Source organism: Hippocampus comes, unplaced genomic scaffold (genome assembly GCF_001891065.2).
Source record: "Hippocampus comes isolate QL1 unplaced genomic scaffold, H_comes_QL1_v1.1 scaffold217, whole genome shotgun sequence".
In the NCBI taxonomy this organism is placed as follows: Eukaryota; Metazoa; Chordata; class Actinopteri; order Syngnathiformes; family Syngnathidae; genus Hippocampus; species Hippocampus comes.
In genome coordinates this window covers 258,591-286,246 of record NW_017805334.1, presented here as the reverse complement: position 1 = coordinate 286,246, position 27,656 = coordinate 258,591, and the positions used below count along the sequence as shown (strand labels likewise).

Sequence of the window (27,656 nt, the reverse complement as noted above, 5' to 3'; positions counted from 1 at the left end):
TAAATGAGTAATAACACTGATCATCATTCTAAAGTATCACCATTAAAGGCAAAACTGTGGAAAAGAGTGTGGGGGATATTGATTATGAAAAAGAAAGTCAACATTTTGTTGACCTATTTTTAATTCCTGTGTGGAGCTTGTATGCTGTTGTGGCTTTTCTCCGGGTACTGCAACTCATTCCCACAATCCAAACTCACTGAAGACTCTCGTGTGTTCTGAGGAAGTGTTCTTAGGTATTAAGATTAGTATGAATGCTTAATTGTTTGTCTACCCTGTAATTGAGTGGCGACTAGTCCAGGTTGTGTCCCGCTGCTCGACCCAAGTCAGCGTAGCTATTGTACAGTCTTCTAAAATGACTTCCTGTTTGCAGTGCCCGATGATGTCTGAATTGGTTGCGTTTTTTGGAGGGATTGAAATGTGTCATGACCTTATCATAAAAATAGCTCTGGTTCAGACAGCGCCTCAGCTTCATTTAAATTCTTGGGAAACGTGGGAAACTATTTTGAAAGAGCAGAACACGAGCAGTTCCTGTAAGTTGCTCAACATTCTTATGAGGAAACGTGAGTCATCACTTGATGGGAGCCTCTTCCTGTTGTGGTAGTTGTTGTAATTAGTCCGTTTTTTTTCTTTTTCTTGTATGTTGTAGTAGTAGTCTCCTTATTTCAATATTTCGTCATCAGTGTTCCATCCTTTGAATTTGTTGGTTTCTGATGTGATGACTTTCCCCTTCTGCCAGTCTATGATGCGATTGTTTCTTCTGCACTGATCTGTTATGGCAGATTGTTTTGTTTGTTTTCTTGTTCCGCTTTTTGTTCTTCTGTTCTGGTGTAACGTCCTGTTGTTTGTGTTTCGCATTCTGTTTGATGTTCTGTTTTTTCAGGGCCTGAATATATATTTGATGTTTTCTCATGCCGCGTTGAATGGGCTCTGTGATTCCCTTGACATATGGAGGTGTTATTGAGTCGTTTTCACGGTTTGTTACTTGTTTTTGGTTTTCTTACTTTTTTTTTGTAATGTTGGTTTTGTCTGGCTTGCAGTTTTCTTTTGCTGATGGCCCATTCGGGATATCGGCAGAGAGTAAGAGCATTTTGGATGTGCTTTTCCTCTTCCTGTCTGTCCTTGTTGTCACGTTCGTCCGCTTGTATAGTGTTCCGAGTTTGCGTGCTGTGGAATGTTCGAACGTCCAAACCAGGCGATTGTTCGTATGTGTGGGTTTCCTTTACAACATCATCCCCCGGATACACTGTATGGAACCGCAAAAATACATAAAACACATATGCCACTCCACCCAATAGTAGACAGCATCGCATCACCTACATACAATCTGTCCAAAGCTCCGGTAGAAATCTTCAACCCCCTCCATGGACAATCAAAACATCATTGCAAGAATTCACAGGCAAAAGAACTCCAAAACACTACCGTAAAAAAAAAAAACAAAAAAAAAAAAAAACGGATGAAATACTCATATCACACAACCATTGTCTGGGAAAATAGAAACCTTAAACTAATTTATCCTACTGAGGTTTTTGGAATGTTGATTATGTGCCTTGGCTCAATGAGGATGGAGAAACGCAAATGCGACTTTCTTCTGACCTACCCACCACACTGACAGACAGACCTTGAAACAAATTCAACCAAAACGTTTTCTTTATAAGAAGACCTCTGTGATTTTTGCATCTTTGATGCAAAAAGCGTGTCCACCGATGTGAATTCCACATGGAGGCAGGTGAGAATTCAGTAGGAAATCATACAAAGAAAAACCAAAAATCAGCATAATCACCACATTGGGTTGGTACTGCAAAATCGGGTGCATACTTTTTGTGCACACCGCCTCTCAGCAAGCCATCAGGGATGGTCTCCAGCCTACCAAGGACAAGCACTTAAGGAAATGGATCCATGTATTATGCAATGTTTTTTTTAACTGCTTAAACTGTCCTACTGATTATTTTTGCATCATATCCTTCTAAATTCTCATGAGAGCAGGCCGACTCTGAATACGTCAAAGTTAAGTATGGGTCTCATTGGCCACTGCTCTTCTTCTCCTGGTGATGGACGGCATTCCGTTGGCTCTTCTCTCTGGCCATCAACGATCGCCTCTTCCTGCTGGAGTACGCTCCCGCCGGCCGAATCTTCATCTCGGTGAAGTCCAGGGACACCAGGTGGCCTTTCCACGGCTCCCAGTTGACCCCCTACAAGCGGGAATGGAAAGCGTTGATGTCAACAGAAGGCGGGCCATGAAAACAATTGTGGAAGCTCTACTTTTGAAGGTAAATTTTTTTTTTTTAACGTTAGATTTTAGCACAGGAGGGATGTGAATTTTTTTATATTATTCCTTTATTAGTTTTATGTTAGGCAGCCCATGGTCCAGTGGTTAGCGTGTCGACCTCACAGTGCAGAGGTGCCGGGTTCGATTCCAGCTCTGGTTATTCCCGTGCCTGCGTGGGTTTTCTCCGGGTACTCCGGTTTCCTCCCACATTCCAAAAACATGCATGGCAGGCTAATTGAACATTCAAAACTAAAACTTGGTTTTAGGGTAGTGTAAATGTTGGTGCACGAGGGTGAACTAAACTGGATGGATGGTGATCCCAGTGTAAACTACCTTGACAGATGACGAAGTTAACGAGGCGTATCTCCGATGACTCACCATACTGTGCCTGTTGTCTCCCCATTTGCCGTTGAGGTTGGCCAGATGACAGTTTTTGTACCACCAAGCCCCGCGGTGTGTGAGGGCGCAGTTGCCGAGGGCGATGTCATTATCGGAGTCGATCGTCGTCCAGGGCCGACCTTGGTGATAGGTCATTGCATCACCTAGGGAACGACAAGGACAGACGCGATTGATCTACTGTGAGTAAGTACTTCTGAACCTCACTCGGTCATCACGTTTTGCTTGCCCACTGGATGAATATCGACATCAGCGGTGCAATGTTGCTTTAGGACATTGTGGCATTACACAATAAGCTGATAAATGTCCAACTTCGAACACTGACAAAAACCTGAGAAGACTTCCTGATAGAGAAATAGCAGCATCCTTTAGAATGGTGCAAAACGTTTCCTCAAAATTCTCACAAAACATCAAAGACCCTATTTTCTTGCCCGGTGCACATCTTGCGCAAATTGTGGTCAAACTGTGCGCATGGGGGGGGGGCGTTTGCTTTCTCTCATTGTTTTCCTAGTTGGCGCCGTTGTGGGAGTGAACACACCCGACTTGCTTCCCAGCCAAATCATTCCCTTCAAAATCAGTGTGCTAGTGTCAAACAGTCCTTGACATTGCAAAAGTAGAAATACATTCGTCCCGAGTCCATGCGGAAGATCAAAGCCCGCAAAGTACATTTAGAAGGAACGGCAGAATTGCACGGGTGGATGATGTAAAGTTGGCCAGGTTGTTAACACATCATTCACCTCGGATCGCCCATCCGTGAGCCTCATCCATCAGATAGTTGTGCCGCAATAAAATGCTGTTACTTCAAAGTGTCACTTTCAATACTTTATCCTTTGATGACATTTATAACTCAAGTGCACCTGCTGTCCCTCTGTAGTGGCCAATGGTGAGCGCAAACTTCTGCCTGGCATTGGCGATCTTGAAGTTGTCGTAGATGGCGTAGGCCCTCTCTGAGCCCAGGCCTAAATCGAACCTCACCTCATACTGGATGGGCGTGTTGGTCATCTGGTATATCTTATCCAACCCTGAAATGAACCCGCAAAACAAAACACACAAACAATTGCTAAGTCTGTCTGACTTTACGTACTGTGTTTTGCAAGACATACACGAAAACATATTCCCACCTATCCAAAACTCGTCTGTCATGTTGCCGAAACCGGCAATGTACGTCCTCCAGCGTTTCATAAAGTCCAGTTTGCCAGTGGTGCGACGCTGCAGGACCTGAAAGAGCACCGCTTTTGAGATATCACATACACATTCACAGAATATGCCACACTTACAAATACATTAGTTTGGCTGTCTTATTTTATTGTTTTTATTTTATTTATTTATTTATTTATTTATTTTACTGAACCACAAACAACATGTCGCCAATGTACCAGCCAGCCGCCTCCATCAGTATCCATGTCGCAGTATGCGTCAATTGGTTTGGAGCTGTCATTGTTGATATAGACGGTGTAGACGCCGCTCTTTTTGATGCCATTTTTCATGATCTGAAGACAATCCACGGGGAAGGGGTATGAGAGGCCATCTACGGAATTTGATCAAGATAGGTCAAAAACATTCAACGTATTACCCCAAGCTTGCATGATGACGGATGCAGACCTGTTTTGAAGATGGTTTCCACCACTTGACTCCTCTTGCTTCCTCTATAGGCGATGATGCTAACTATGTATCTTTTCGCAATCTGGAGGCTGGAGACGATAAAGCTGCTCTCTCTGGCTCCAAGCTGCTTCTCAACAGCCTGACATGCAACACAGCAAATTACTGTACTTTGTAGTTTGCATGACTTTTACAGTGAAATACTGGATACCCATCCTTTGGGAGCCACCATTTAACACCTGGTGAGCATGTCCGGGTCTGGCTGGGAATGAATCTGACATACGTGACTTTGGGGAAATGGGAAGGACCGGAAAATATACACACCTTCATCCGGAAGAAAATAAAAACCCAAAGGTGTTTAATGGGATTCAGATCCGGGTTCTGTGCAGGTTTTCCCCACAACAAATGTATTCCATACCTTTTATATGTATATGCAAATGCAGGAAATATAGCCACATGGCATTTTTTGCATGCTGACAACCAAAAGCACATTGCCGTGTTTTCAATTCAAGATTGAGGTTTTCTTCACCCGTGACATGATTAGCAAGGCTGGGGGAGGATTCAGAGCCACTTTCAAGCAATGGCCGGAGTCCAGTATTTGTGGTTGGTGATGTGTCGATTCATCACGTACACACAGTGAACTGTTGACTCGCCACTGGCCCAGCAATATGTGGGGCACAAATCTTGCTCCTTGGGGTATTTTCATGACATCATATCACAGTTATGTTATTAAACGCCTGGGAAATGGGATAGGTCGTAAACAAAATGTATAATATGTCCCATTTATTGTTCAGGAGAAAAAAGGGGGTCTATATCAACTTCTGGTTGACTAATTGATTGATTCACAATGTGACTCGAGCCCAAACATGTCAAAAATCTGCACATCATGACCACAAGAGGGCAGCCTTTTACAGAACTTGAATCTAAAAATTGTCCAAACAAGGCATTCCCAGTAGAAATAAATCAAATCAAAACTTGAATACATTTAGACACGATGCTGCATTAGTTGTAATATTTCAATAAAACCATAAACAAATGTTCCTTCATGCTGTTACATTTGAGGATATTCACAGTGCCTCAGAGAGCCTCCTTGTATAGTCGCCGGTTTAAATAATTTGAGTGTTAAATGTTTAGTATTGTATGAGTGCATGTTCAACTCACTTCCAGGTTGCCATCCTCATCTCTGTAGGTTAAGATGTAGCCCTCAATGTCAGCCAAAGGAGCGGCCCAGGTCAACCGAGCTGACTCCGTGGTGACATCCAAAGCCTGCAAGTCCTTTGGAGCGTCAATGTCTGTCAGTTGGATCACAGCAAACGACAAGTGAATGCTCATTCATGCCGGTAAGGAAGACTGGAGTTAATTCGTTTGCATTTTGGGGTCTGTAAAGCTTGAAATTACAAATGATGATCGTCCCTCTGGTGTGCAAGTTCAGTCGACAGCATTATTATTATATATATATATTTTTTGTATTCCTTGACTTGATGCTCAGAACCAATTATCTGAATTTGTAGTTTTCTTTCTCTCCGTGCAAATCAGCCGGCAATTAGTCTGTCCTGTTTGAAAATAATCACTGAGCTAATTTGGCGCAAGTAATCATAGTATGGCGCGTGAGCATCATTGAACATTGTACATCCATCCAAATTTTCTAGAGTGCTTGTCGTCATTCGGGTCAGCCCGAGGTCATCCCAGATGACGTTGGGTGAGAGGCGGAGACGAATCACACTTGCAATCACAGCTATGGACAATTTAGAGTATTCGGTGAGCTAAACGTGCATGTTTTCGAAATGTCGGAGGAAGTACAAGTACGGAGAGAACGTACGAGTCTCCTTTTCATGGCAGCTGTGCAAAATGATCATCAAACTTTCATGTCATGCTCTGCCCACATTGGCTGGCGCAGGGGAAAAGGTTTCACCGTTTAATTTATTATCGTCCATCTGTCTCGGATACCGGCTTCCAATTTGGGGCCCGTTTGGGCAAATTCTCTAGTCTGAGTTTGTTTAAGTATAAGCCCTGGAATCTACCCAAAGTAGGTCCTTCAAACCAAAATGGCTGACTTCCTATTCAAGTTGAGGTGTGGGTAATTAAAGCCTTTTCCGTACATCCTGTTATGATAGACGTGGCCAACGAATTTTGCAAAAGTTAATTTAACCGCTGTCAATGGCAAACATTTTTCTTACTTCTCGGATAAGTAAGGCATTTTTTTGTTTTGTTTTTTATGGGGTGGTGTGGGGACTTATTTGAGAGCCATAAAGTAAATACACACACTTGTAAAAATCAGTCGCGTGGTACATGCTTGGCCACTAATAAATATAAATAACCCCCCACAAAATGTCATAAACGACACATCAAATAGACAGGTTATCCTTTGCGATAAAATTAATTGCCGTTTTTTAGGCACTCTTAAATGAATTATGTTCTTGCGTGATCAGTGATGGCTTACGGGTTGAAATGAGATACGTTGATAGTCCAAGCCTGAGGCCCCACATTTGGTGACTAAAAAAAAGGCCTCGCGGTGGTCTGAACTTTCCACTTGACACATGTGTTTTGCACAAAGATACGTTTGTTTTAAGCCATCCGCCATGTGCCACTGCAGCTGACCCATACTGAATTACAGAAGGTACGGTGTCTAAATTCCGGGAAGCCTGCCCTGCCAAAATGAAGGATTGTGCTACTTCCTAAAGATTTCACTAACAAAATGTTAACCGTGAAAGTCGTGTGTACGGTGTTTTCACCCCGAGGAAGTACACGTGGAATGTTTGACGGAAGAAAAGTGGTTTTCAGCTATCCATTAAATGTGCTACAGAGACCTATTTGTGTTCGTGACTATTTGAGGTGGTCAATTAGACCTTTGACTTTAGCTATCTGTGCGGTCGAGAGTGGCACTTTTGACTTGATCGGAATTTGATTGGAATTACCAAAACAACCCGAACATTTTCTTAAGTAGAAAATAGTCGCGTCGTATCAAACCTGTCTCTGCTTGCACTGAGATCTTCCTGCTGCTTCTGTCTCCTTTGACGGCCCAGATGTAGACAGTGTAGACGACACCGGGCCTCAAACCACTCAGACTGTGAGAATCACTCCTGGGATCAACACGGATTTCCCCACTGGAGCCCTCTGAAGAGCTGTAGGTGAGGACGTAGCCATCGATTTCTGCTTGGACGCCATCCCAGGACACCCTAAAGCCGGTGTCGGTTTGGTCTCGGGCTAAAGGGTTAGCAGGATCATCCAGCTCTATAGGAAGATGTTAGTCGATGCAGTTAACGCTACCGATGCACTGCAATTAGTCAAAAATCATCAGAAATAGTAACTAAAGTAGGAGCAATTGACCTTTGCCAAGCTAATATGGTCTCACCCAGTGAAAAGAAGACTTTCAAAGGTGGTTAGATGTATTTTACCCTTAAAAATAAAAACATGTTGGTTGTAGAAAACGCGTGTTGTAGAAACAGCTTTGAACACCTGTCTCGGCTTGTGTCGAGATCTTCCTGCTGGCTTTGCTTCCTTTGATGGCCCAGATGTAGACAGTGTACACCACACCGGGCCTCAAGCCCGTCAGGCTGTAGGAATTGATGTCTGGTCCCAAAGAGATTTCCCCACTAGAGCCCTCCGAGTAGGCGTACGTGAGGACGTAGCCATCGATTTCCGCCTGGACACCATCCCACGACACCCTGAAGCTGCTCTCGGTCTCATCATGGGATAAGAGGTTAGCGGGAGCATCCAGTTCTAGATGTAAATGTGAGTAGACAAGCTTTAGTCATACACTAAATTAGTCCGAGGTTATGTGGAGAATAGAGATGTTAAGAAGTAAGTCATATTGAAGACCTGTCGCTGCTTGTGGAGAGACCTTTCGGCTGGCTTGATTTCCCTTGACGGCCCAAATGCGGACTGTATAAGTGACTCCAGGCTTCAAGCCATTTATTGTGTAGGTGCTACTATGGGGCCCAAGCGGGATTTCCTCGCTCTGGCCATCAGGAGAAAGGTACATTAGTACGTAGCCATCAATTTCCGCCTGGGCGCCCTCCCATGACACTCTGAAGCTGCTCTCGGTCTCATCATGGGCGAAGATGTTGGCAGGACCATCCAGTTCTAGAGGGGAATGTTAGTAGACAAGCTTACTCATGGCTCACTCAATGGTGGAAGGTTACTTATGTTGAGGTGTGAAAAGGTAAGTTATATTGAAGACCTGTCGCTGCTTGAGTTGAGACCTTTCGGCTGGCTTGATTTCCCTTGACGGCCCAAATGCGGACTGTATAGGTGACTCCAGGCTTCAAGCCACGTATTGTGTAGGTGCTACTATGGGGCCCAAGCGGGATTTCCTCGCTCTGGCCATCAGGAGAAAGGTACATTAGCACGTAGCCATCAATTTCTGCCTGGGCGCCCTCCCATGACACTCTGAAGCTGCTCTCGGTCTCATCATGGGCAAAGATGTTGGCAGGACCATCCAGTTCTAGAGGGGAATATTAGTAGACAAATTTATTCATGGCTCACTCACTGGTGGAAGGCTATTTATGATGATGTGTGAAGAGGTAAATCATGTTGAAGACCTGTCTCTGCTTGCGATGAGACCTTTCTGCTGGCTTTGTTTCCCCTGACAGCCCAGATGTGGACTGTATAGACGACCCCGGGCCTCAGGCCATTTATTGTGTAAGAAGTGCTGTCAGGTCCAATTGGGATTTCCTCGCTTGAGCCATCAGGAGAACGGTACGTTAGCTTGTAGCCGTCGATTTCTGCCTGGACACTCTCCCATGACACTCTGAGGCTGCTCTCTGTTTCTTCCCGGGCCACGAGGTTAGTGGGAGCATCCATCTCTAGATAGAGCGGGTGGGTTCAGGTTAGGGAGCAAAAAGCAAAGAGACATGAAACACGTTGATGGGTCCTCCGGAAATACACATTCCTGCGAGGTCTCCAGTCAAATTGTGCTAAGTTGCCATTCTGAATAAAAGGTTCATGTAATATGGGTTAAGTGTACTGTGCAGTGAGGTCCTTAAAATTTTCGGAAAAGTCAGATCGCACAAGCACACCCAGTTAATCAAATTCGGCCATGTATCCTTCTCTGAATGATACTTTGGGAGTTCTTAGGATTTCAAGTTTACCTGTCTCGACCATCGTGAAACTCTTCCTGCTGACTTTATCACCCCTGAAGGCCCAGATGTCAATCGTGTAGACCGCGCCAGGTGTCAGGCCAACCAGCCGGTATGAAGTCATGTCACGTCCAAGAGGGATCTCGCCGCTGGAGCCCCCATCCGAGGTGTACGTCAACATATAGCCTTCGATCTGGGCCTGGACCGGGTCCCAAGAAACTGTTGCGGTATCTTCTGTTACCTGAGTGGCGATCAGGTTTGTTGGCGCGTCAATGTCTGAAGAGGTAGAGGTGAGAAGAATGTTAAAATGATGCAGATCATTTCAAAACCGATTTGCCTTTTGAAGAAACAAAAATACAAATGACCACGTACCACGTCGGAGTTTCGGGAAAAATGAACATTGTGGTATGACCGACAAAGAACAACGGTGGTGAAATTTAGATGCGCATTTGTGAGAGATCAGGAAATGATTACGGAATCCCCCCCAATTAACCCTTTCATGCGCCCTGTAACCTGATGACATAAGTGGTCCACTGTAGTAACGATTGTCCCTGAAAGGTTTCAATTATGGACCCAACTAAACAACAAAACAGAAGCAGTAAAAGGTGCATGTTACATTCGATTTTCCAAAAGTGTGTATTATCAAGTACATTTATTGATTTCAGATATCTTTTGATCTTTGGCGGTCATAAAAATCTGAACATTCCTTTATAGGGGCGTCATTGATCATTCTCCACTTTCACTTTTTGACAACAGGGGCTAATGAAAACATCATATACAGTCCATTCCTTTTTGGTTTGATCGGGGGTACCATAAATCAATCGGTCCTTCAGTCTTTGGCAGGGGCCATGAATTATATTTGGACAAGTGGAATTTTCGATCACTTTCATGTCCTGCAACAGGAAGTAGGAAGTCAGCCAACCGAGCGAACTGGATTGCAGTCAATAAGTAAGATAAAATTAATGCAGTGTAAGAGCAGATATCTCTTCAAACTAAATCACTGTCAGCTTTTGTCGACGACGAGAGATCACACGGAAATGAAATGGAGTGGTTCCATTTCCAACGCTGACTCAGTGATGCTATTGTGGTTTTATTGGCCAACTTCCGTTTCGGCAGCGAGGATTCAATCCCCACGGCGGGAATGTGAGTGAAAATGGTCTTGTCTCTTTCTGGCCTGTGATTGATGGGTGACAAGTCCAGTTTAGTGAGCTGAGCTCCCAGCGACTCTGAACAGGGTAGGCAGCATACAAAATGGATGGATGGCCTTTCAAACACCCCAAAAGCCAAGTAGTTTCTACTCTACTTTCTACTTAAAATGTCGAAAAAAAAATCTTAGCTCATGCTGAACAAGAACGCTAACAAGTAGTTTCTACTCTACTTTCTACTTAAAATGTCAAAAAAAAAAATCTTAGTTCATGCTGAACAAGAACGCTATCCAAACCTAAGCGATGTCCTTAAACACAATGATAGCGCAGAGGTCCTCTGTGCGTAACAACCGTGCAGGTCGCGGAGTATCCCAGGGAGACGCGTGAGCCATGCGCGATGACAGGCGTCAGGGTGCGTTGAGGGAAGATGGATGACGGAGGATTGTAAAAAGGAGGGCGCGGTACGAGCACCCAGCAGAGACGGGAGACGAGGGGAAATGTAAAAGCGATCATCATTAGGGATTGTTCCTTTGTGGTGCAGTTCAAGGGTAGTCTGGTGTCACGGTGTGGTCGGTTTGATGAAGACTGATCGATGATCCGTGCAGGAGAAGAAAGAATCTGTCCATCTGTTAAACTTGACTCCATTGCCTTGTTTCTGTTCTCACGCGCAAACTGCTTTACTCTTTTTTTGGGTTTGCCGCTTGATGGTCTGAAACATCACATCACAGCCTAAAGCTAATTTTCAACTCATCTTTTCCAACGGGTAAAACGTTAATTTGGCTCCAGGAATCCCCATCAAGCGGTAAATTTTAGTTTACTTTAAATGCCACTGCTACAAATCCAAATCCATTGTGGTAAACGTGCATTTATTAAAGGGCAAAGACACGATCTGCAGATAAGATTGAATTTATCCATCTTAACCAGGGACTGACATTTGACTATGTAGCATAATTCAAATGTATGAATTAATCAGCTAATTATTACTGAAGCCTGACCAATATTTTTGGATCTGATGCCATGACTGATACTGGGAGCTAAAAAAAAAAGCCAACGTCAGATGAAATTGGCTATTATCCAATGCATAGCAGATATAACCAACTATACATGAAATAAGGACATTTACAAACACGAGCTATATACTGTGGACATGAACGCAGTTTCTTATAATACCCAGTACTTTTTTCACTCGGGAATTTCAGCTTCCTCCCATATTCTAAAAATATGCATGCGAGGTTCATCGAAGACTCCAAATGATCCTTAGGTGTGAACGCGACTGTGAATAGTTCTTTTGTCTTTGTGTGCTCAGTCCTGGCCGCGACTGTGAATAGTTCTTTTGTCTTTGTGTGCTCTGTGATTGGCTGGCGACCAGGCCTGGACTGTACCCGGTCTCGTGCCCAAATTCTGCTGGCAAAGATAACAGCTCAGCCACAATGCCAATGAGGACAAACGCTACTGAAAATGAATGTATTGATGGCGGTGAGATAGACTTTTTTTTTTGTGAGCCGATAAGATTGAGGGGGGGAAAAAAGCAAGTCAAGCGAAAAGGAATTAAAAGTAGCAGATGCAACATTATTTCTACAAATCGAACAAACCCACATTGATATTGCAACTGAAGCAAAACCAAATGCGCATAATGTGTTACAGACATGTCTGACCAGAGCGAGGAAGAAAGAGGAATTCTGTGGGTCATTGGATGTTATTCTTCAATCCACCCTTGCACCTTTTGGCTTGTGATTTTCCTGCCGAGGACCACGTAATACAACCTCTGACTGATAAGCCTGATCGACAGACTATACCCCACGGGACCATATAAGGTGTCGCCCATAATACCAGGACTCAACATGTTTTGCTTGCTTCACCACGTCCATCTGCTTCAGGTTATATGGGCCTTGCTGGTGAATTCATTGAATGTAAACAAGGAGCAGCTGCAGCGGTAAGCCTTGTTATATTTTCGAGCACGTTAGCCACTTGGACATGTTCGCTCCAAGTGGCTTTGATTCGATTCATTTCCTGAAAATTGGCAAACCTGAGATGATTTGTCATAAGGACACACACCACTCTCGAATGGTCACCATACTGGTTGAATAAGATAAATGTTCTCAGTTTTCCAGCAGTTGCTTTGCAGGGCTCATTTGCTAGTTTTCGACTGTTTACATATTTTTACACAGTAGCAAATATTCCCAACTTGGGGTTTCATAAACTTTTAGGGGGTGAGGGGTGGATATGGATTTTCTCAATGTGTTGTCTGCAATAAATACGCGGATTTTACCGTTACTGTCGGGCGCAAATCCCAGAAATTAACATGACAACAGTACGGGAGGGATAATAGTGATTTTACATCGACGACGTTAGCCACTTGGACATGTTCGCTCCAAGTGGCTTTGATTCGATTCATTTCCTGAAAATTGGCAAACCTGAGATGATTTGTCATAAGGACACACACCACTCTCGAATGGTCACCATACTGGTTGAATAAGATAAATGTTCTCAGTTTTCCAGCAGTTGCTTTGCAGGGCTCATTTGCTAGTTTTCGACTGTTTACATATTTTTACACAGTAGCAAATATTCCCAACTTGGGGTTTCATAAACTTTTAGGGGGTGAGGGGTGGATATGGATTTTCTCAATGTGTTGTCTGCAATAAATACGCGGATTTTACCGTTACTGTCGGGCGGAAATCGCAGAAATTAACATGATAACAGGACGGGAGGGATAATAGTGATTTTACATCGACAAGGATTCCGCCTGACAGCAAGATATACAAAGTTGGCAACTGATTGCTGCACAATATGGTCAAAAGTATAGGGCCTGCCTTAGTATGTCATTTCTCGTTGTGTTAGGATTTATTGGAAGCTATCAAGTTCTGCCCAGATCTTTTGACATCAATATCTGCATCTGCATATCTGTGTACATATTTCCACGAAGCACTTCCTCCCTATTTGGTAACAAGCATTGAGAAATAATAGGCGCCAGTGATGCACTGATGAGACCAGAACATCTCCAATGGCAATCATTGCCAATTTTCTTCACTTGTCACCAAACGCCTTTTTCACAAACCACCTCAAGTAAAAGCCTTGCAGCCGCTAATGACGGAAGGAGCTGCTGTCTGTCTGATGTAGATCAGATATTTCCCACATATATTCCTAATCATCACATGACCAGGTGATGAGAGGAAAAATTAGTAGGTAGCTTCAAAATAAGAGACGTGATAACTAAAAAGCATTAAATTGGCTGGCTCAGATGGACGCATGACTGGACAAACCTCCCATCAAGCATCAGCGAGCATCTTGTAGTCGTTACACCAATCATATCACGTTTCCCCTCCGTGACCGCACTTACCATTTAGAAGCGGCCCGCATTATGAGGTTGTAAATTCCAGCGCGATACGTCATGAACCCATAATTGCAGCTCGCGCTGGCGGGGCGGGGCGGTACTCCTTAATCGTTCTGTTATCATTGGCTGCGCGTGGAGGAGGGTTGCATCGTATGTCATCTTGTGCAACAAGATTCTGGTTTTCCTATTAATTCCTGGGCTGTTAGCTTTTACCGGGTACAGTCGGGAGCACCCCAATTAAAAAGCACAAATCGCCAGGAGAGGTTCATCGGGTATCTCCAATTCACAGATGGCTAGAAAAAAAAATGCAGGTCGAACACTGACCTGTGGAACCTGTGACCGAGGAAGAGTTCCCCTCCATCGGTCCTTTAACGGCCTGCACTGCAATCAAGTATTCTGTTCCCGGAAACAGACCTGCAGGAAAAATTTGATGACTTCTCGTCAGCACACTTTCACGTAAAGTTTGGCGAAAGAATATCTGTGGACACGAACCCACGATGGTGTGTTTGGTTCGCGCCTCTTGGCTTCTTTGTACATTCAGCTCCGCCTCCTGTCCTGATGGGTCGGTATGCGTGAGCCTGAAGTGATCCACCTCGGCTTGTGGGTTGCTCCAGTCCACCTGGATTGAGACGTCTGTCCGGTCAAGAACTTGGATATCGTTGATTGCTGAGACACCTAGAAAGTGACAAAATGAAATTTAAACTGGAGATTGATGATCAAGAGCCTCCACTCTTACTAATGTAAGACCTGGAGCACAATCATTCACAATGGAGGAGTCACTAATGCAGTATCCCAGTGTTCTGAGCTCTAGGTTCCAAGATGTACCGTGATGTGCCACAGAGGGAGATCTCCACTTTGTATCTACGACGCGCAACAGGTGCAAATTCAAGTGTAATGACACTGTGTCAAACTCGGGGTCTGTGGGCCAGGACCCGACCCACCACGTCATTTTACATGGCCCGGCAAAGCTTGCTCCGGATTTTCCTTAGCCATTGTTCAAAACTAGCAACAAAATGATAAGAACCAATCCAGGGGCAATAATGGGATGCAATTTTGGGGGAACTGTTCCACCCCTAGCGATTAAATTTATGAGGTTATACCCCCCGCACCTTCCCCCATGACTACAATTTGGCTCCTGATGAAAAGTTTAACACCTCTGCCTTAAATGGTGTCTGACGTAGGTCGTCTGAAGTTTGCAACCAGCGAAAAGTCTGCCTCCAGCTGGCTTCCAGTCTCTGCGCAGTCAGAAGCCAGATGATGGCGTGTTACCATTAACAGCGTGCTCAATGTCAGGTTTTCGTGACACCAGTAACCACACATGAAGAAATCCAACACGATACGCTCTGGCTGTCTCGTGCTAATCCTGTCACGCAATCTCCTTCGGCACACATCCGTGTCCTGCCACATCAGTGAGGAGGTCCGATTCAGATTAAACACATCCGTGGAGCTATTTCCGAGCAATTACCTTTCAAATTCGACGATTAACAAACCGGATCCTAATGAAACACTTTCTGGTTGTTTGAGCTTTCGGACCGAGATAAAGGGCGCAAGTTGAGAGGCACTGAGTTTCCATGCAGACGCATCTAATACTGTAAACAGAAACCCATCAAACCTCTTGACAGTGTGGACATTTTGTAGTCCACTAATCAAAATCTCAGAGGTGTTTGTAATATGTTAGACCAAAGATCAGATTAGATCACTGGGGTTTTTCAGAATGGCTCTGGGTTGTTTCAGAATCTGTCGCAGTCTCACCTGTGGTAGCTTCAATTTCCTCTGCTCCACTTTGGATGCCTCTGATCACAGCGCGGACTTCAACAAAGTAGCTAAGCCCAGAAGTCAGGCCTGTGATGAGATAGGAGTTATCCATTTTGGGAACCCGAACCTAAGAGGCAAATTGTTGAAACAAAAATGAGAGTGAAGTCAGTGTACTTGCTGTCTACGTGCTGCTTTTTAATTTCATCTGCAGTTCAAGCGACACACGAGACATTGTTTGCTCTCAAGTGGCACCATTGGGGTATGCAACATGACAGCGTGAGCAGAAACAAATGCAGGAATTCCAATATCTGCAAAATGGAATCAGGCCTCTTTCAAATGTGGATGAAAAATTGGCTATACATCGCATATAACCCTTCAATGTGAAACCATCAACATACACCAAACTGTGAAATATATTCACTAACTTCTGCCCAAAAAAAACACTCATAAAGGAAATACGAAAAATGAAAATATTACCTGCTTCAAGGCACTCCCCTGACCTCGGGGATGATACGTTAAAACATAATAGTCAGCTCCGGAAACTGGCAACCACTGGACCAGGAGGGAGACGTCAGTTGACTGGACCAACCTTAGGCCTTGAGGACTAAGCACTGAAAAATACAGAAATATGTGCATTATATTCAGCATATTAGGTATTTGTAAAGAAGAACGCTGAAGGATATTTCACTTGATGTTCTGTTGGGTATCTTATATAACGTTAGCATTATGTTAGCATTAGCGCCAAGGCTGCTATTTCGTTTTTAGATGTTGTCCAACTGTTCGGAATGAGACCAATGAATGATGATGACATGCTGTCCATAATAGTTACTTTTTATTTTATTTTCAGACGCTGTCCTCAGCGATCTGGAGATGGGGAGGACAATGATTGGCTTCCGTCTTACGAACGCAAAGCTCTTCATCCGAGGTGATGGAACAACTGATGTCAAGAGGGTGAATCAGAAGGTATGTAACTACAGCGGTGAACCGTAACAACACAGCGGCCAAGACGCGGCAGACGGCCAGTCGGCAGCATCGATACTGCTTGGCTTTCCGCGAATGAGGCAACCTCTGTGGTGGATTTATAGTCGATGAATATTTAAATTTAAATAAATAAGGCTTTGCATGCAGAAACCTGAGATTTTTTTTTCTTTACAAAAGGAAAATATCTGTGCTGTATAGACAGGAACAGTACCACACAATTTTCAGCAGCTTTCGCCCTTTAGCGGCTTATGGTTACTCGCTGAGACACATACATCAGCAATCTTTGTCCTCAGATAACCTTTTCTGAATAGCTTTGAAATGAAAAATGCATAAAAATGGAGACGATTGTATTAAATGAAAATATCCTGGTCAGTCTGCCGTCGGGGAGCACAAAAACAGTCTGGTTAACTCACAGCCACGGAGTGTCTTTATGTCCATTGTATGAAATAAATATCATATCTGTTCATGACGGTATGAATTTGTAGTTCCTATAATAGTATATGTGCTTTTGAGCTATTCCCTATATTTTTTTTAATTTCCATGTTCAAAAAAAATGATGCAGTCTTATATACTGTACTGTATGTTGTTTAAACTGCATCACACACAGGTTCCCTTAAGACTTCATTCGAGCAATGCTAGATTTGTTTTTTTTTAAATCGTTCACTCCCAAAGACGTTTTTAAACGTCTTTTCAGACTTGGTCCAGAATTGGCTGGTACTGAATGGTTAATTTGTTTTTTGTAACTGTGAATGTGTGGAGGTGGGGTCAGAGGGGACATAACAAGGGGTTCTCAGACAGGGCGACATTCAAGCTAAGACAGCCACTCTTTTATCTTGAAATTGATATAGCTGAAACTCATGCTACTGTTAAGCGTGAAGGAGACGTGCTCTGCAGCCGAGAAAACATTTGTGGATGAAGATAAGAGAAGAATATATCTCAAGAAAAGTGCCACGAAATGCATACACGAGTGGTGTTTATGAATATCACTTGAAATCATGTTGGGTTTTTTTTTTCCCCCTGCAAAAAGCAACACTTTGAAGGGAAATTACCTGCCAGCGCGCAGCACCTTTATCTCGGGGATCTGTTTGGAAACTGACGCAAGCTGAAAGAGAGAATTAAACTTGCCGCATGCTGTATACCGACGAGCAGCTGCTTCCCTTTCTGTTCGTGTCGACTTAAATTGCAACCGTATGCAATTTCCACTCCACTCCTGAGGCAGTAGGAATTTTGTGAACCGCACATTTAGAAACTAAGGTGCTGCTCAATTGAGGTTGACTTTTTTTTTTTTTTGCTCCTTCCTTCCTTCCTTCCTTCCTGTTGTACTTGGTGACCGAATGTCACGAGACATTTGAAGGCCAAAGTTTATATAGTGACTGTCTGAATGCTACAAGGGCCCCCCACCCATCATCTGCTATCTTAAATAAATATTGGGCAGATTCTTTGAATACCAAATAAGTCGGTCTAACCGTCTAACAATGAGTAGACAGGTGTGAAGCAACCATATTTTGACTTCATGATGCTTCTGGAGGCACATCAAGCGAATGCACGTCTGCAAACATATTAGCATGTGGCCAGTTTTAGCGTGTTGACTGATATTTTCGCTGAACCGTTATCGTGTAGGCAACTCTGGTGCACGCTGGGTGGCAAAACCACAGAGACATTGACCTTAAATATTATGACACGTCAACAATTTAAAGGTGTGATTGTCCCTCAACATACAGACGAGGATTATTTTAGTTCCACCCACCCCCATCATTTCCAGCAGGAAGCCCCCACTTTGGTCAAGGCTAAGGGCGTGGGTCTTATGGTTACTGTATCGACACGAACGGAAAACTGAAGGTGGTCCCTTTTAGTGGGGTAAGCACTTTCTTCCCCAGGAAAACACAATGTTATGATTGGACTAGACTATTTTCAATCTAAATGAGCAACTCGGCATCTGCATGATCTTTGTGTGCGGATGAAAGACGTGGCGAGTCCCACTTAGACCGACACATTCTTCATAGTAGATGTGTGCTTCAAATGATACATTCTGCTGATTCGTTACTTGTGTGCAAGTTGTTACTTCGTAATTTTCCCTGGATAAGAGAAATCGGTGGTAGTCAGAACATAAAACTACCCCCCCAAACTAGCTTACCTAATGAGCAGTCCTCCCCGCGAAAGCCCTGGTCACAGACGCACTGGCCATCGAAGCAAAGGCCATTCCGATTACAGTCATTGCGACACTTCTGGACACTGCAGTCGTCGCCGGTGAAGTGCGGGAAGCACACGCATTTCCCATCCACACAGCGGCCCTTGTCGTTGCAGTCGTTGGGGCACATCAGCACGCTGCAATCGTCTCCCGTGTAGCCCTGATGGCAGATGCACTTGCGATCCACGCAGCGCCCGTTGTCGTTGCACTCGTCCGGGCAGGAGGATAAGGAGCAGTCTGGGCCTTCCCATCCTGTGTAACACAGGCAGCTGCATGTGTCCTGCTGGTAGGTTCCGTGGCCGCTGCAGCTTGTGTCCACACCTGTGCAACCAATAGGAAGTGTACAGTCAAGTCCTGCCTCGCGGTTCGCTTTCTCCTATTCATGTTGTGACTGGGGCAGCCCGGTGGACCAGCGCGTCGACCCCACAGTGCAGAGGTCGTGGGTTCGATCCTGGCTCCGGGCTCCCTGTGTGGTGTTCTCCCCGGGCCTGCGTGGGTTTTCTCCGGGTACTCCGGTTTCCTCCCACATTCCAAAAACATGCGTGGCAGGCTGATTGAACACTCCAAATTGTGTGTTCAAAAAGTGTGAGCGCGGATGGTTGTTCGTCTCTGCGTGCCCTGCGATTGGCTGGCAACCGGTTCAGGGTGTCCCCCGCCTACTGCCCGAAGACAGCTGGGATAGGCTCCAGCACGCCCCGCGACCCTTGAGAGGAAAAGCGGATCAGATAATGGTGGATGAATGTTGTGACTGTGCTTTGAGCCTTGAAGTTGCGAGAGTGTCACCTTTATTTGGTCTCATGTCTCTCAGTATTTAAAATGGGAGTTGCTCAGTGGCATCTTTGTCAGAACGTCAAAGTTTCTTCCACGCCTTCTGCGTTCAGCCCTGCTCTCTTTTGTTACTTTGTATTCGTGTATGGAAAGACTCTTTACTTTTCCGCTCCCATTTGCTGTCTGCTTCGGGTTCGATGACTTCCAGTTGCAGTGTTGCACGTTTAACGTAAACTACTTTTGTGAGTGTGTCTTCGTGTGGACACACATTTCATCAAACAATTCCGTGTTTCGGAGAATTTTTTTTTTAAACGAATGAATCGGTTTTGAACCTTCGTACCTGCCGCACGTCCGTTGCCGCAGCATCCCTGAGCACACTGGCTCTTCAGGTAGTTGACTTCCTCTTCCAAGCCATTGACTCTGTACAGGAGCGACTTAAATGTCTCCGACTCCCCGCAGTCGCATTTGGGCGACTGCAACCTGATGTTGTGCTTGAAGATGATGTCGTTCTCTCCCATCTTTGTGCTCTCCATCTGCAGACCTACAACACAGGGACGAATATCAATTCATAGAGCATGCTTCAGTGATTATTTTGTCATTTCTTTCAATGAGTTCAATGTTTCTTCTGACCGTTTTCATCCTGGTTTGGCAGACGCTCCAGTTTGCAACCGGACGCCCCCGGAACGTCAACGTTAAAGACGTGGCTGAAGGTAAGCTCTTGCTCAGGGACTGAGGAATCCAATTTGGTCGCAAAGCTGCAGTGCGACATGGTGCACAGGAAGGCCATCAGGGCCCTCCATTGGGGTTTAGTGGCCATGTCTGAAGAGAAAAAAATTAGAAACAAAATCCAGGATTCAAAAAGTTATCTACTGAATTGTAACCACATGAGTTCATTTCCAAGCCAAAAGTACTTCTTAATCTAAAGCCCGTCACCATGAATGAACTATTGCAGGGCCACTCATTTGTATAATTAAAGGACTAAATCAGCAATTTGGCATGAAGTGTGCTCAAATCCTAATCACGCACCCATGGCGATGCTAAATTAAAACAGAAACAAGCCCGGAATGAATTTGGAGAGTACTCCCATCTGTTTGTGACTGTGATTATCTTTTTACATCTTTGGCGTGAACTTTGTATCATATTTTAGGAGAACGGCAGATGTTTGGCGTCACAGCTGACTGGACCAAACGGCACAAGTTGCCAGGTTGAAAAGGGGTCAAATTTAAATATCCTTGGCACTCGTTCACAGAGAACAGAAGCGCCGTCGACAATGACTTGTTCTGTATTTAGGAGTGATGCGGTTTATTTATTTGAATGAAACTAAACCCCTTCTGTCACGCCGTGTGGTTCGGTGTTGTGTGATGTTGTCTTTCTGGAAGCAAAAAAAAGCCTTGGAACCAAACCGGCCGCACCATTCACGTTGCCCAGTCAAACATATAGACCTCCACTTACTGCTGTACGGAACTTTGGCCCGTGCCATGATGTCATTGCGTTTAGCCAAAGTGACGTCATGTGCACTGAAATCCCTGCTGCGGCTTCCCCCAAGAGTCCAAATTACAAACTCTCAAAAAGCAGTGTCACTTCGTCTTTTTTTTTTTCTTTCGTTCTCTTAGGTCTGAATTTAACTTTGTGTCACAGACATGAGGGAATGTACCGAGTTTGTGTGGGCCACTGCTGCAAACTTTAACATTGATGACTGAGGGCTTAGTTCGACTTGATTCAGCCTGTCTGTGATGTTTTCACTTATGCCCGCCGATGTAGCCCAACAGCAGATGGTCACTGCTGTCTATGCAACATCTCATACATAAAATGTCATTTCATTTGTTCATTTATTAGTGCAGTTTAAGTTCAGCCATCCAGTGGAGTATTTATTTTTGCCGAATCTAAAAATAAGACAAGAATATTGACAGATCGCTTTCTGTGAAGGTATTGAGCAGAAAGTGCAAAAACAGACGGTGAAGAAATGTTTCCCAAGTAAATCCCTTCCAAATAAGCCCACTGGGCCCGTTGTGAGCGTTGGCCCCGTGTACTGAAATGTCATCACAGTGGTCGGTAAACGTGCGGATTTTTCCCCCCTGACACTTTAATGAAACCATTATCAGATTAACGGCAATTCTCAGTATGGATTACCATGAGAAGACTTGACCCCTTGAGTGCTGCGAAAGGATCTTTTTTTTTAATGTAGCCAATGCGGAAAATGTAGATTTTGTTGGATAATCGTGGGACTGACGAGTGACTCAGTTTGTTGTCATTCAGATGCCCTAAAACTTTAGCAATTTGGAAAATCAAGCAGTTTTTCGAGATACAAGCAGTCGTTCATCATATTTTTTATTTTTTTTGCTTACGAGTGTAAATTTGAGATAAGAGTGCTGCATGGTAGCAACAAACTCAACTCACAAACATCAATGTTGTGGTGGTATAACCCCTGAAACTAAGGATTGAGCACGAACGGTACAACACTATATGTAGACAGTCATGAAATCTTTATCCTCTGCGAAGAATGATTAATATTTTTTTTGAGTGATTGAATTTGAGTTGGAAGACAAGTTTGGAGTCCCACCGCGGACAAAAAAAATGTTGTTACATGGCCACTAGAGATGCTATTCTGCTTACTGAATACTCTTTAGGTGCCATTGAGCAAGACAGGGTCCCCACCACCTTATCTGAAGTGGTGCAGCACTCTTTGTGCAGCTGTTTCACTCTAAGAGCTAAATTTTTGCGCTCGGCACAAGTGCAAAGCGCGGTCAAATTGTATACACAGACGGAGTTTTCTTTGTTTTGGTATTTTCAGAGACGAGTGTAGTTAGAAACAGTTGTTTGCGCCGTTGTGGGCATGAACACAGTTGACTACCTTTCCGGCCAATGGAAGTGGCTCCTCTCATTCCCTCTCAAATTAGCGCGCTAAAGTCACACATTCTTCGACATTGCGGAGGCAATGGAGGCCAAGATCAAAGCACACAAAGTACATTTATAAGGAACTGCAAATAGATTTCCACGGGCGGAAGATCTAAGCTTGGCCGGGGCGATCAGAGATGACCATTGTGAAAATCCCTGTCATTATGAGTTGTTGCATGTCTTTAGAATGTCTGAGGAGAAAATCATGTCATCAAAGTTGGAATAAGATGTCATGATAAAATATGAAAAAAAGTGCAAGTACAGTAAAAATGTTCCATATGCACTGTACATCCCCCATTGTTCCATTTACTGTATAGTGTCACGCTGCTATTGACATAGCTGTTAAAACTATCGCCATCTGCCCAACGCACCCCGCGGTGGAAACACCCAGCTGGATCGCAGTTGGCTGTTCCAAACCATGACTGCTCTGAACGACCACTTGGTCTGCCCAACGCACCCCGCGGTGGAAACACCCAGCTGAATCGAAGTTGGCTGTTTCCAAACCATGACTGCTCTGAACGACCACTTGGCGGAAACATGGCTCAGGCTGTTCAAACTCACGTAGTCAAATTCAAGCCACCGGTGTAATTGCTATTGGTCAAACGTTTGAGGTTGGCATTTGGCGGCTGCGAAAGAAATACAAGTCATGACATCATCGTTTCGGCGACCATGTGTGGCGGTCGGCGCATGGATTTAAGTGGGTGTGAGAACGAGGAGAAACACCAAAGGAAGCGAGGCAAGTGAGTGCGAGGGAGGGAGTGCAGGCGAAGTAGGGTACGCGCATACCAATTAATGGGTGGAATTTCAACATCCCATCCATGCGTCCCCCTCCTGATCTAAGTTAGCAAAAGCTCGATTGTCCTTATTATCCCATGTGCTTATCCTGTGGTGTTTTGTGTGATTTTCTGCTTGGATAAATAATTGGACTGTTCATCGTAAACGTTAAACTTGTTACACGTGTGCTCAACTCTGAGTTCCACCAAGCAGTTGTAGCAGAGCCCCCTTTTGGAGACATTCGGTGGGATCAAGGACTTTGCTAAAAGAAGAAAAAGATGTTAAAGGAAGAGGCTGTCACTTGGGTGGAGTCGTGATGGGTGCCATGAAAGCTACGACCACCACTGAATATGTAAGTTGACAAATCTTGTTCACCAAACAACGTCGTAATGATCAAATACAATCAGGACATATTCACTCTTCTTGTAAAAGGTAATCCAATGAGATCTGGATTTGAGTATAAAAGTATTGCTATATTTCCAATATGTGTCTTCACCCACTTTGCCACATCCAATATGGTGGCGACAATGACATATAATTCGACTCTCAATGCGGTGTAGCAACTCATCGAAAAGAGCAGTCAAAACAATAATAGAATTTGACCTTCAAAAATTGGTGACACGTGTAGTCTACTTAAGTCGTGAGAGACATTCTTTCGCCGCAATACCATGAAGAGGGAAGGGGTTCCGGAGGACAGAAATGATTTCACATTTTCATAGCGCCTGTCAGTTTTATTGACACTATCACAACCTTTCCTTCTTCCTTTTGGACACTGTGTGACATTTTAAGCAGAGCGGGTGGCTTCTTTCACCTGCTCGGAATGTTGAGGAGGAGGAGGAGGAGGGCGAGAACGGCAATTGAAACGGAAAAAGTACAGTTCAAGGCATTGCTCATACCCTGGCCGAATTTTGAGTAAAAATGACATTTTACTTGGTCACTTGGTACCTTCCGGCTGAAATGACACAGTTCCACATCCTGAATTATTCAATACATACAGATGCAGCATAACCGATTGGTTACAATGCACTAGCTTATGTTATGCTACTCGGCTCCTGAGGAAGTATGACATTCTGACTTTGCTGTGTACAATAACCACCAAAATGAACTATATTTGGTGTCTCCACGAAATATAAAGATGGAGTTACTTGAACGTTTTCAGTGGCCAGGCTCCCCCTTACCGTACGTATTTTACTTTAGCTTGCACAGTGGCTTGGATGAACCAAAAAAGGGGATTTGGCGCAAGTTGAAAAAAAAAAATCAAGCCAATGATATGCTTAACACGAACGTAACCCATTTGTGGTATCACATCAAGTCTTTCTGGCGTCGCCATGGTAATGAGCCAATTGTGAGAAGCCAGTGTCACATCAACATGATTTTGAAGGTCTTATTTCGAGTTTAAACCGGGAACGGCGCAGACCTCCGCAGAGGTTAAACTGTCAACAAAAGTAAAAATGAATTTGTGTCCATTTCCTGTTACAATGTTAAAATAATACAGTATCAAAGAAAACCAATATTCATTTTGCCTTGACACTGTCAGACAGGTATTTAACGAGATGCTTATTCGTGTGTATTGAGTTGTATAATCTTGCCAGCGGCATTTCCCAGCTTGTGTTTCCTCAAAATATCCTGACAAGTGGTGGTGACAGATGCTGCTGTGTTTGTTTGGAGGCTGTGAACGCACAAACGTTGACCTGACAGCGAGGCGAGCGTGTGAGGCAAACAGAGGCAGACAACAATCCGACAAATACACAGAGGAGACGCCGGCGCTATTCAGCTTCAAAACCAAAAGGCTGGACGTCTTCGCCGGCTGTTCTGTGCAAGTCACTGACCTCGAACGAGGTACACACCTCCCGATTTTTAATGTCTTCACCGATTTAGCCATGTTTATTCTTATTGCTCTTTTAGAGTTTAGTGTACTTGAGGATGACCAACAGAGCACCCCACACATTTAACGATACCTCGACCTTGGTGTAGTACCAGACCTGGCCTGTGAGTGGCAACATGGTACCATAGGACATCCAGAAAATACAAAAAAAAAAAAGAAAAAGAAGGAGAAGCGTCGTAGATTGTCTTGTGAAAAGATTGGATGGAAAAGTCACTCTTAGCACACCACGGGATAATCGTTCAGGATTATCTTAACCTATCCGACAGTCTGGCCTTTGCTGACTGAAATTTGTCGTGTTGTTCCGTGTGTCTATTAACTCGTTTACCGTTCATGGTTCTTTTTTTCTCCCTGCTTCCATGCTCACCGTCAACAAAGGTGCTCTGAAAAGTAGAATATGACATCTTTGCACAGGGTCAGTGATCTCCAGACGCAACCCTGGCACACGGAGCAGGAAAACCAAACTTGAGAGTGTTTTATCGCTCGAGGGCAGTGCTATTGTCTGTGGGGTCGCCTGGTGAAAAGATTTGCTCATGAACCGCAGCCGTGAGGCTTCCAACGAAAGCCGCTGCATTATGCAACCTGAAGGCCTTTTTTTTTTTTTTAAATAAGCGACCACTCACTTAGGGATGTGGGACTCTCTGTCTCCCCCTTCTACAATGTCATGCATGGCTGAGAGCTTGCATCTGGAACTCATTTCCAGGGCTTGTGTAGGTGCCCTGGGCCATGCACAGTAGCATTAAATGTAAATCTATGGGATCAGCATCCCCCCCCCCACCCCTTCCCCGCCAACCCCCAAAGCCGATCCAATCTGCTCCTCGTTATTATGAATATCTGACACTTGAACGTGTTAGCGTCTTAAAGAAAATGAGCGTTGACGGGCAGTAAAGGATTATCTCAACACAAAGGGGCTATGAATTGGATGCTAGGTTTCTTTTTGGAGAAACTCGAGTCCTTTGCAGGTGCTCTAATAGGAACAACATCACAAATTCAGTTTTATAAAGCTTTGTGGAAATATTGTTTCGACTTCAGCATGATGATATTCGTCGCACCTGCACGGTCTAATGTAAAAGCTATATTTTCGGAAATCATGTCTTTTTCCATCATTAAGTTTTTAATTATCTGACACTTCCTCCTGAAATCAACCCTTTAAAGGTCCTAAATGTGCTATATGTTCTTAGGAATTATTTTTATGTGTAAATATACGACAATTTTTGTTGAATAGAAAGAAGGTGTCGTCGTCGTTTCATATCGCATGTCGGAAAAAAAAATCACATTGCTTTAACTATGGGAGAAGTCTAAAATTTGGTTGAGGTGTTCTTAAAAATGTTGACTTCTTAACTCTGAAGCAGATCCCCTTTCCTCGGAGAAGTCTAAAATTTGGTTGAGGTGTTCTTAAAATGGGTCTTGAAAAATGTTCGACTTCTTAACTCTGAAGCAGATCCCCTTTCCTAAGGTGATCACATTCACTTTTGTTCAATTTAACATCGTTTGGAGCGTTGAGTCTCCCGAATACGAGGAAACGTACAAAAATACAAAATAATATAAAAACACTCAAATCACTTGGAAAGATATTAAAACAAAAAGTAAAATTGAACATTTGAAAATTATCAATAGAGTTTGGCCACCGTCTTTTTGGGAGTAGGGGGACTTTGCCACAAATAAACACATTTTAATATGATATGTATTTAAAAACAATAGCTGCTCAATAGTCACTCTTATGTTTTAGGTTGCGTCATTTGTTCATGGCGTCGAACCTTTTTCCTGTCTATCATTGTCAGAATTTTAAAACAATTTGAGAACAGTAATAGCATGCAATGAAATGCAATGATCATAAAACAAATAGCTCACCCTCGATAGTAGCAATCCTTCCTCTGGCACCTGTTGATGAATCAAAGACCTCCTCACCACCGGGGATTTTTTTTTCTCTCTCTCTCTGTCGCTCTTCCCGGCTGCTTCGGTTGTTAAACACTCTTCCCAACTGCCTCCAGGCCAATGGGCAGTAATTTGGGAGTGTCTCCTCTCCTTGTGGGATTCAGAAAGGAGGAAAAAGATGAGGAAGTGAAGGAGGAGAACACTTTTCGGCAGCTTTTAATGTTTTTTTTTTTTTAGGCCCCTCCACCCCAAAGGATACTCAGCCTCTCCTCACGCCCGCTCACTTTTCCATCAGCGACTTTCTGTACCTTTCATAATATTAGTCTTGTGTAAGGTTTTGGTTATGGTGGCAAGAGAAGGGGGTTCAAACGAATGAGCTCAGCAGAAAAGATGGCTGGATAAGGGGCTCGTTTTAAGGAGGAAAAGCCAAGGGAAAGCTTTATTTAGGATAAAGAATCAACAGGGAGGGGTTTGCATTTCAAATAAGCACAAAACAGCTTCTGCCTGCCCAACCGTCACCGTCGAGGCCTCCCGACGTCAAGGTTGCCAATGCTTGACAAGGGAAGTTTGCCTGTTTCAAGAAAACTTCCTGGATGTGGTTGTTTTAAATCCACAAATGATAATTTGCTTCGTTTTATGTTGCGCTTGAGAGTCAATCTCAACGGGAAGTGGCAATAAACCACTTGAAGTCTCTTGAGTGAAAAATGGTTCACCATCTGCCAA

General features: G+C 44.0%; 1 protein-coding gene and 2 long non-coding RNA genes across 8 annotated transcripts; 2 read left to right on the top strand and 1 right to left on the bottom strand.

Annotated features, from left to right (window-relative positions):
• Window positions 1-780: 780 nt before the first annotated feature.
• On the bottom strand, window positions 781-27,165 carry tnn (tenascin N). 4 transcript variants are annotated; one of them, XM_019871652.1, is made up of 21 exons: window positions 26,910-27,162; window positions 20,138-20,326; window positions 19,848-20,048; window positions 18,686-19,060; window positions 16,048-16,181; window positions 15,568-15,697; window positions 14,308-14,490; window positions 14,140-14,229; window positions 9,352-9,615; window positions 8,803-9,066; window positions 8,442-8,705; window positions 8,081-8,344; window positions 7,718-7,981; window positions 7,229-7,492; window positions 5,423-5,553; window positions 4,265-4,403; window positions 4,039-4,190; window positions 3,784-3,880; window positions 3,520-3,684; window positions 2,645-2,808; window positions 781-2,189 (listed from the first exon to the last, which is right to left on the bottom strand). In XM_019871652.1, the coding sequence occupies exons 2-21, from the start codon at window positions 20,322-20,324 to the stop codon at window positions 2,019-2,021; spliced, it is 3,903 nt and encodes a 1,300-aa protein (XP_019727211.1). In that variant the 5' UTR covers window positions 20,325-20,326; window positions 26,910-27,162; the 3' UTR covers window positions 781-2,018. The 4 variants fall into 4 exon arrangements, with proteins under 4 accessions (XP_019727211.1, XP_019727212.1, XP_019727213.1 ...); XM_019871653.1 differs by lacking the exon at window positions 26,910-27,162 and adding an exon at window positions 23,189-23,202; XM_019871654.1 differs by lacking the exon at window positions 8,081-8,344 and having other exon boundaries at window positions 26,910-27,165.
• On the top strand, window positions 2,739-7,360 carry LOC109516869 (uncharacterized). Of its 2 annotated transcripts, none has more exons than XR_002168440.1 (3): window positions 2,739-2,844; window positions 5,451-5,601; window positions 7,285-7,360. It is a non-coding gene; the product is annotated as an uncharacterized LOC109516869 (long non-coding RNA). The 2 variants fall into 2 exon arrangements; XR_002168439.1 differs by having other exon boundaries at window positions 2,773-2,848.
• On the top strand, window positions 9,520-25,867 carry LOC109516868 (uncharacterized). 2 transcript variants are annotated; one of them, XR_002168437.1, is made up of 4 exons: window positions 11,826-12,417; window positions 16,418-16,533; window positions 20,160-20,217; window positions 24,845-25,867. It is a non-coding gene; the product is annotated as an uncharacterized LOC109516868 (long non-coding RNA). The 2 variants fall into 2 exon arrangements; XR_002168438.1 differs by lacking the exons at window positions 11,826-12,417; window positions 24,845-25,867 and adding an exon at window positions 9,520-9,595 and having other exon boundaries at window positions 20,160-20,228.
• Window positions 27,166-27,656: the final 491 nt, after the last annotated feature.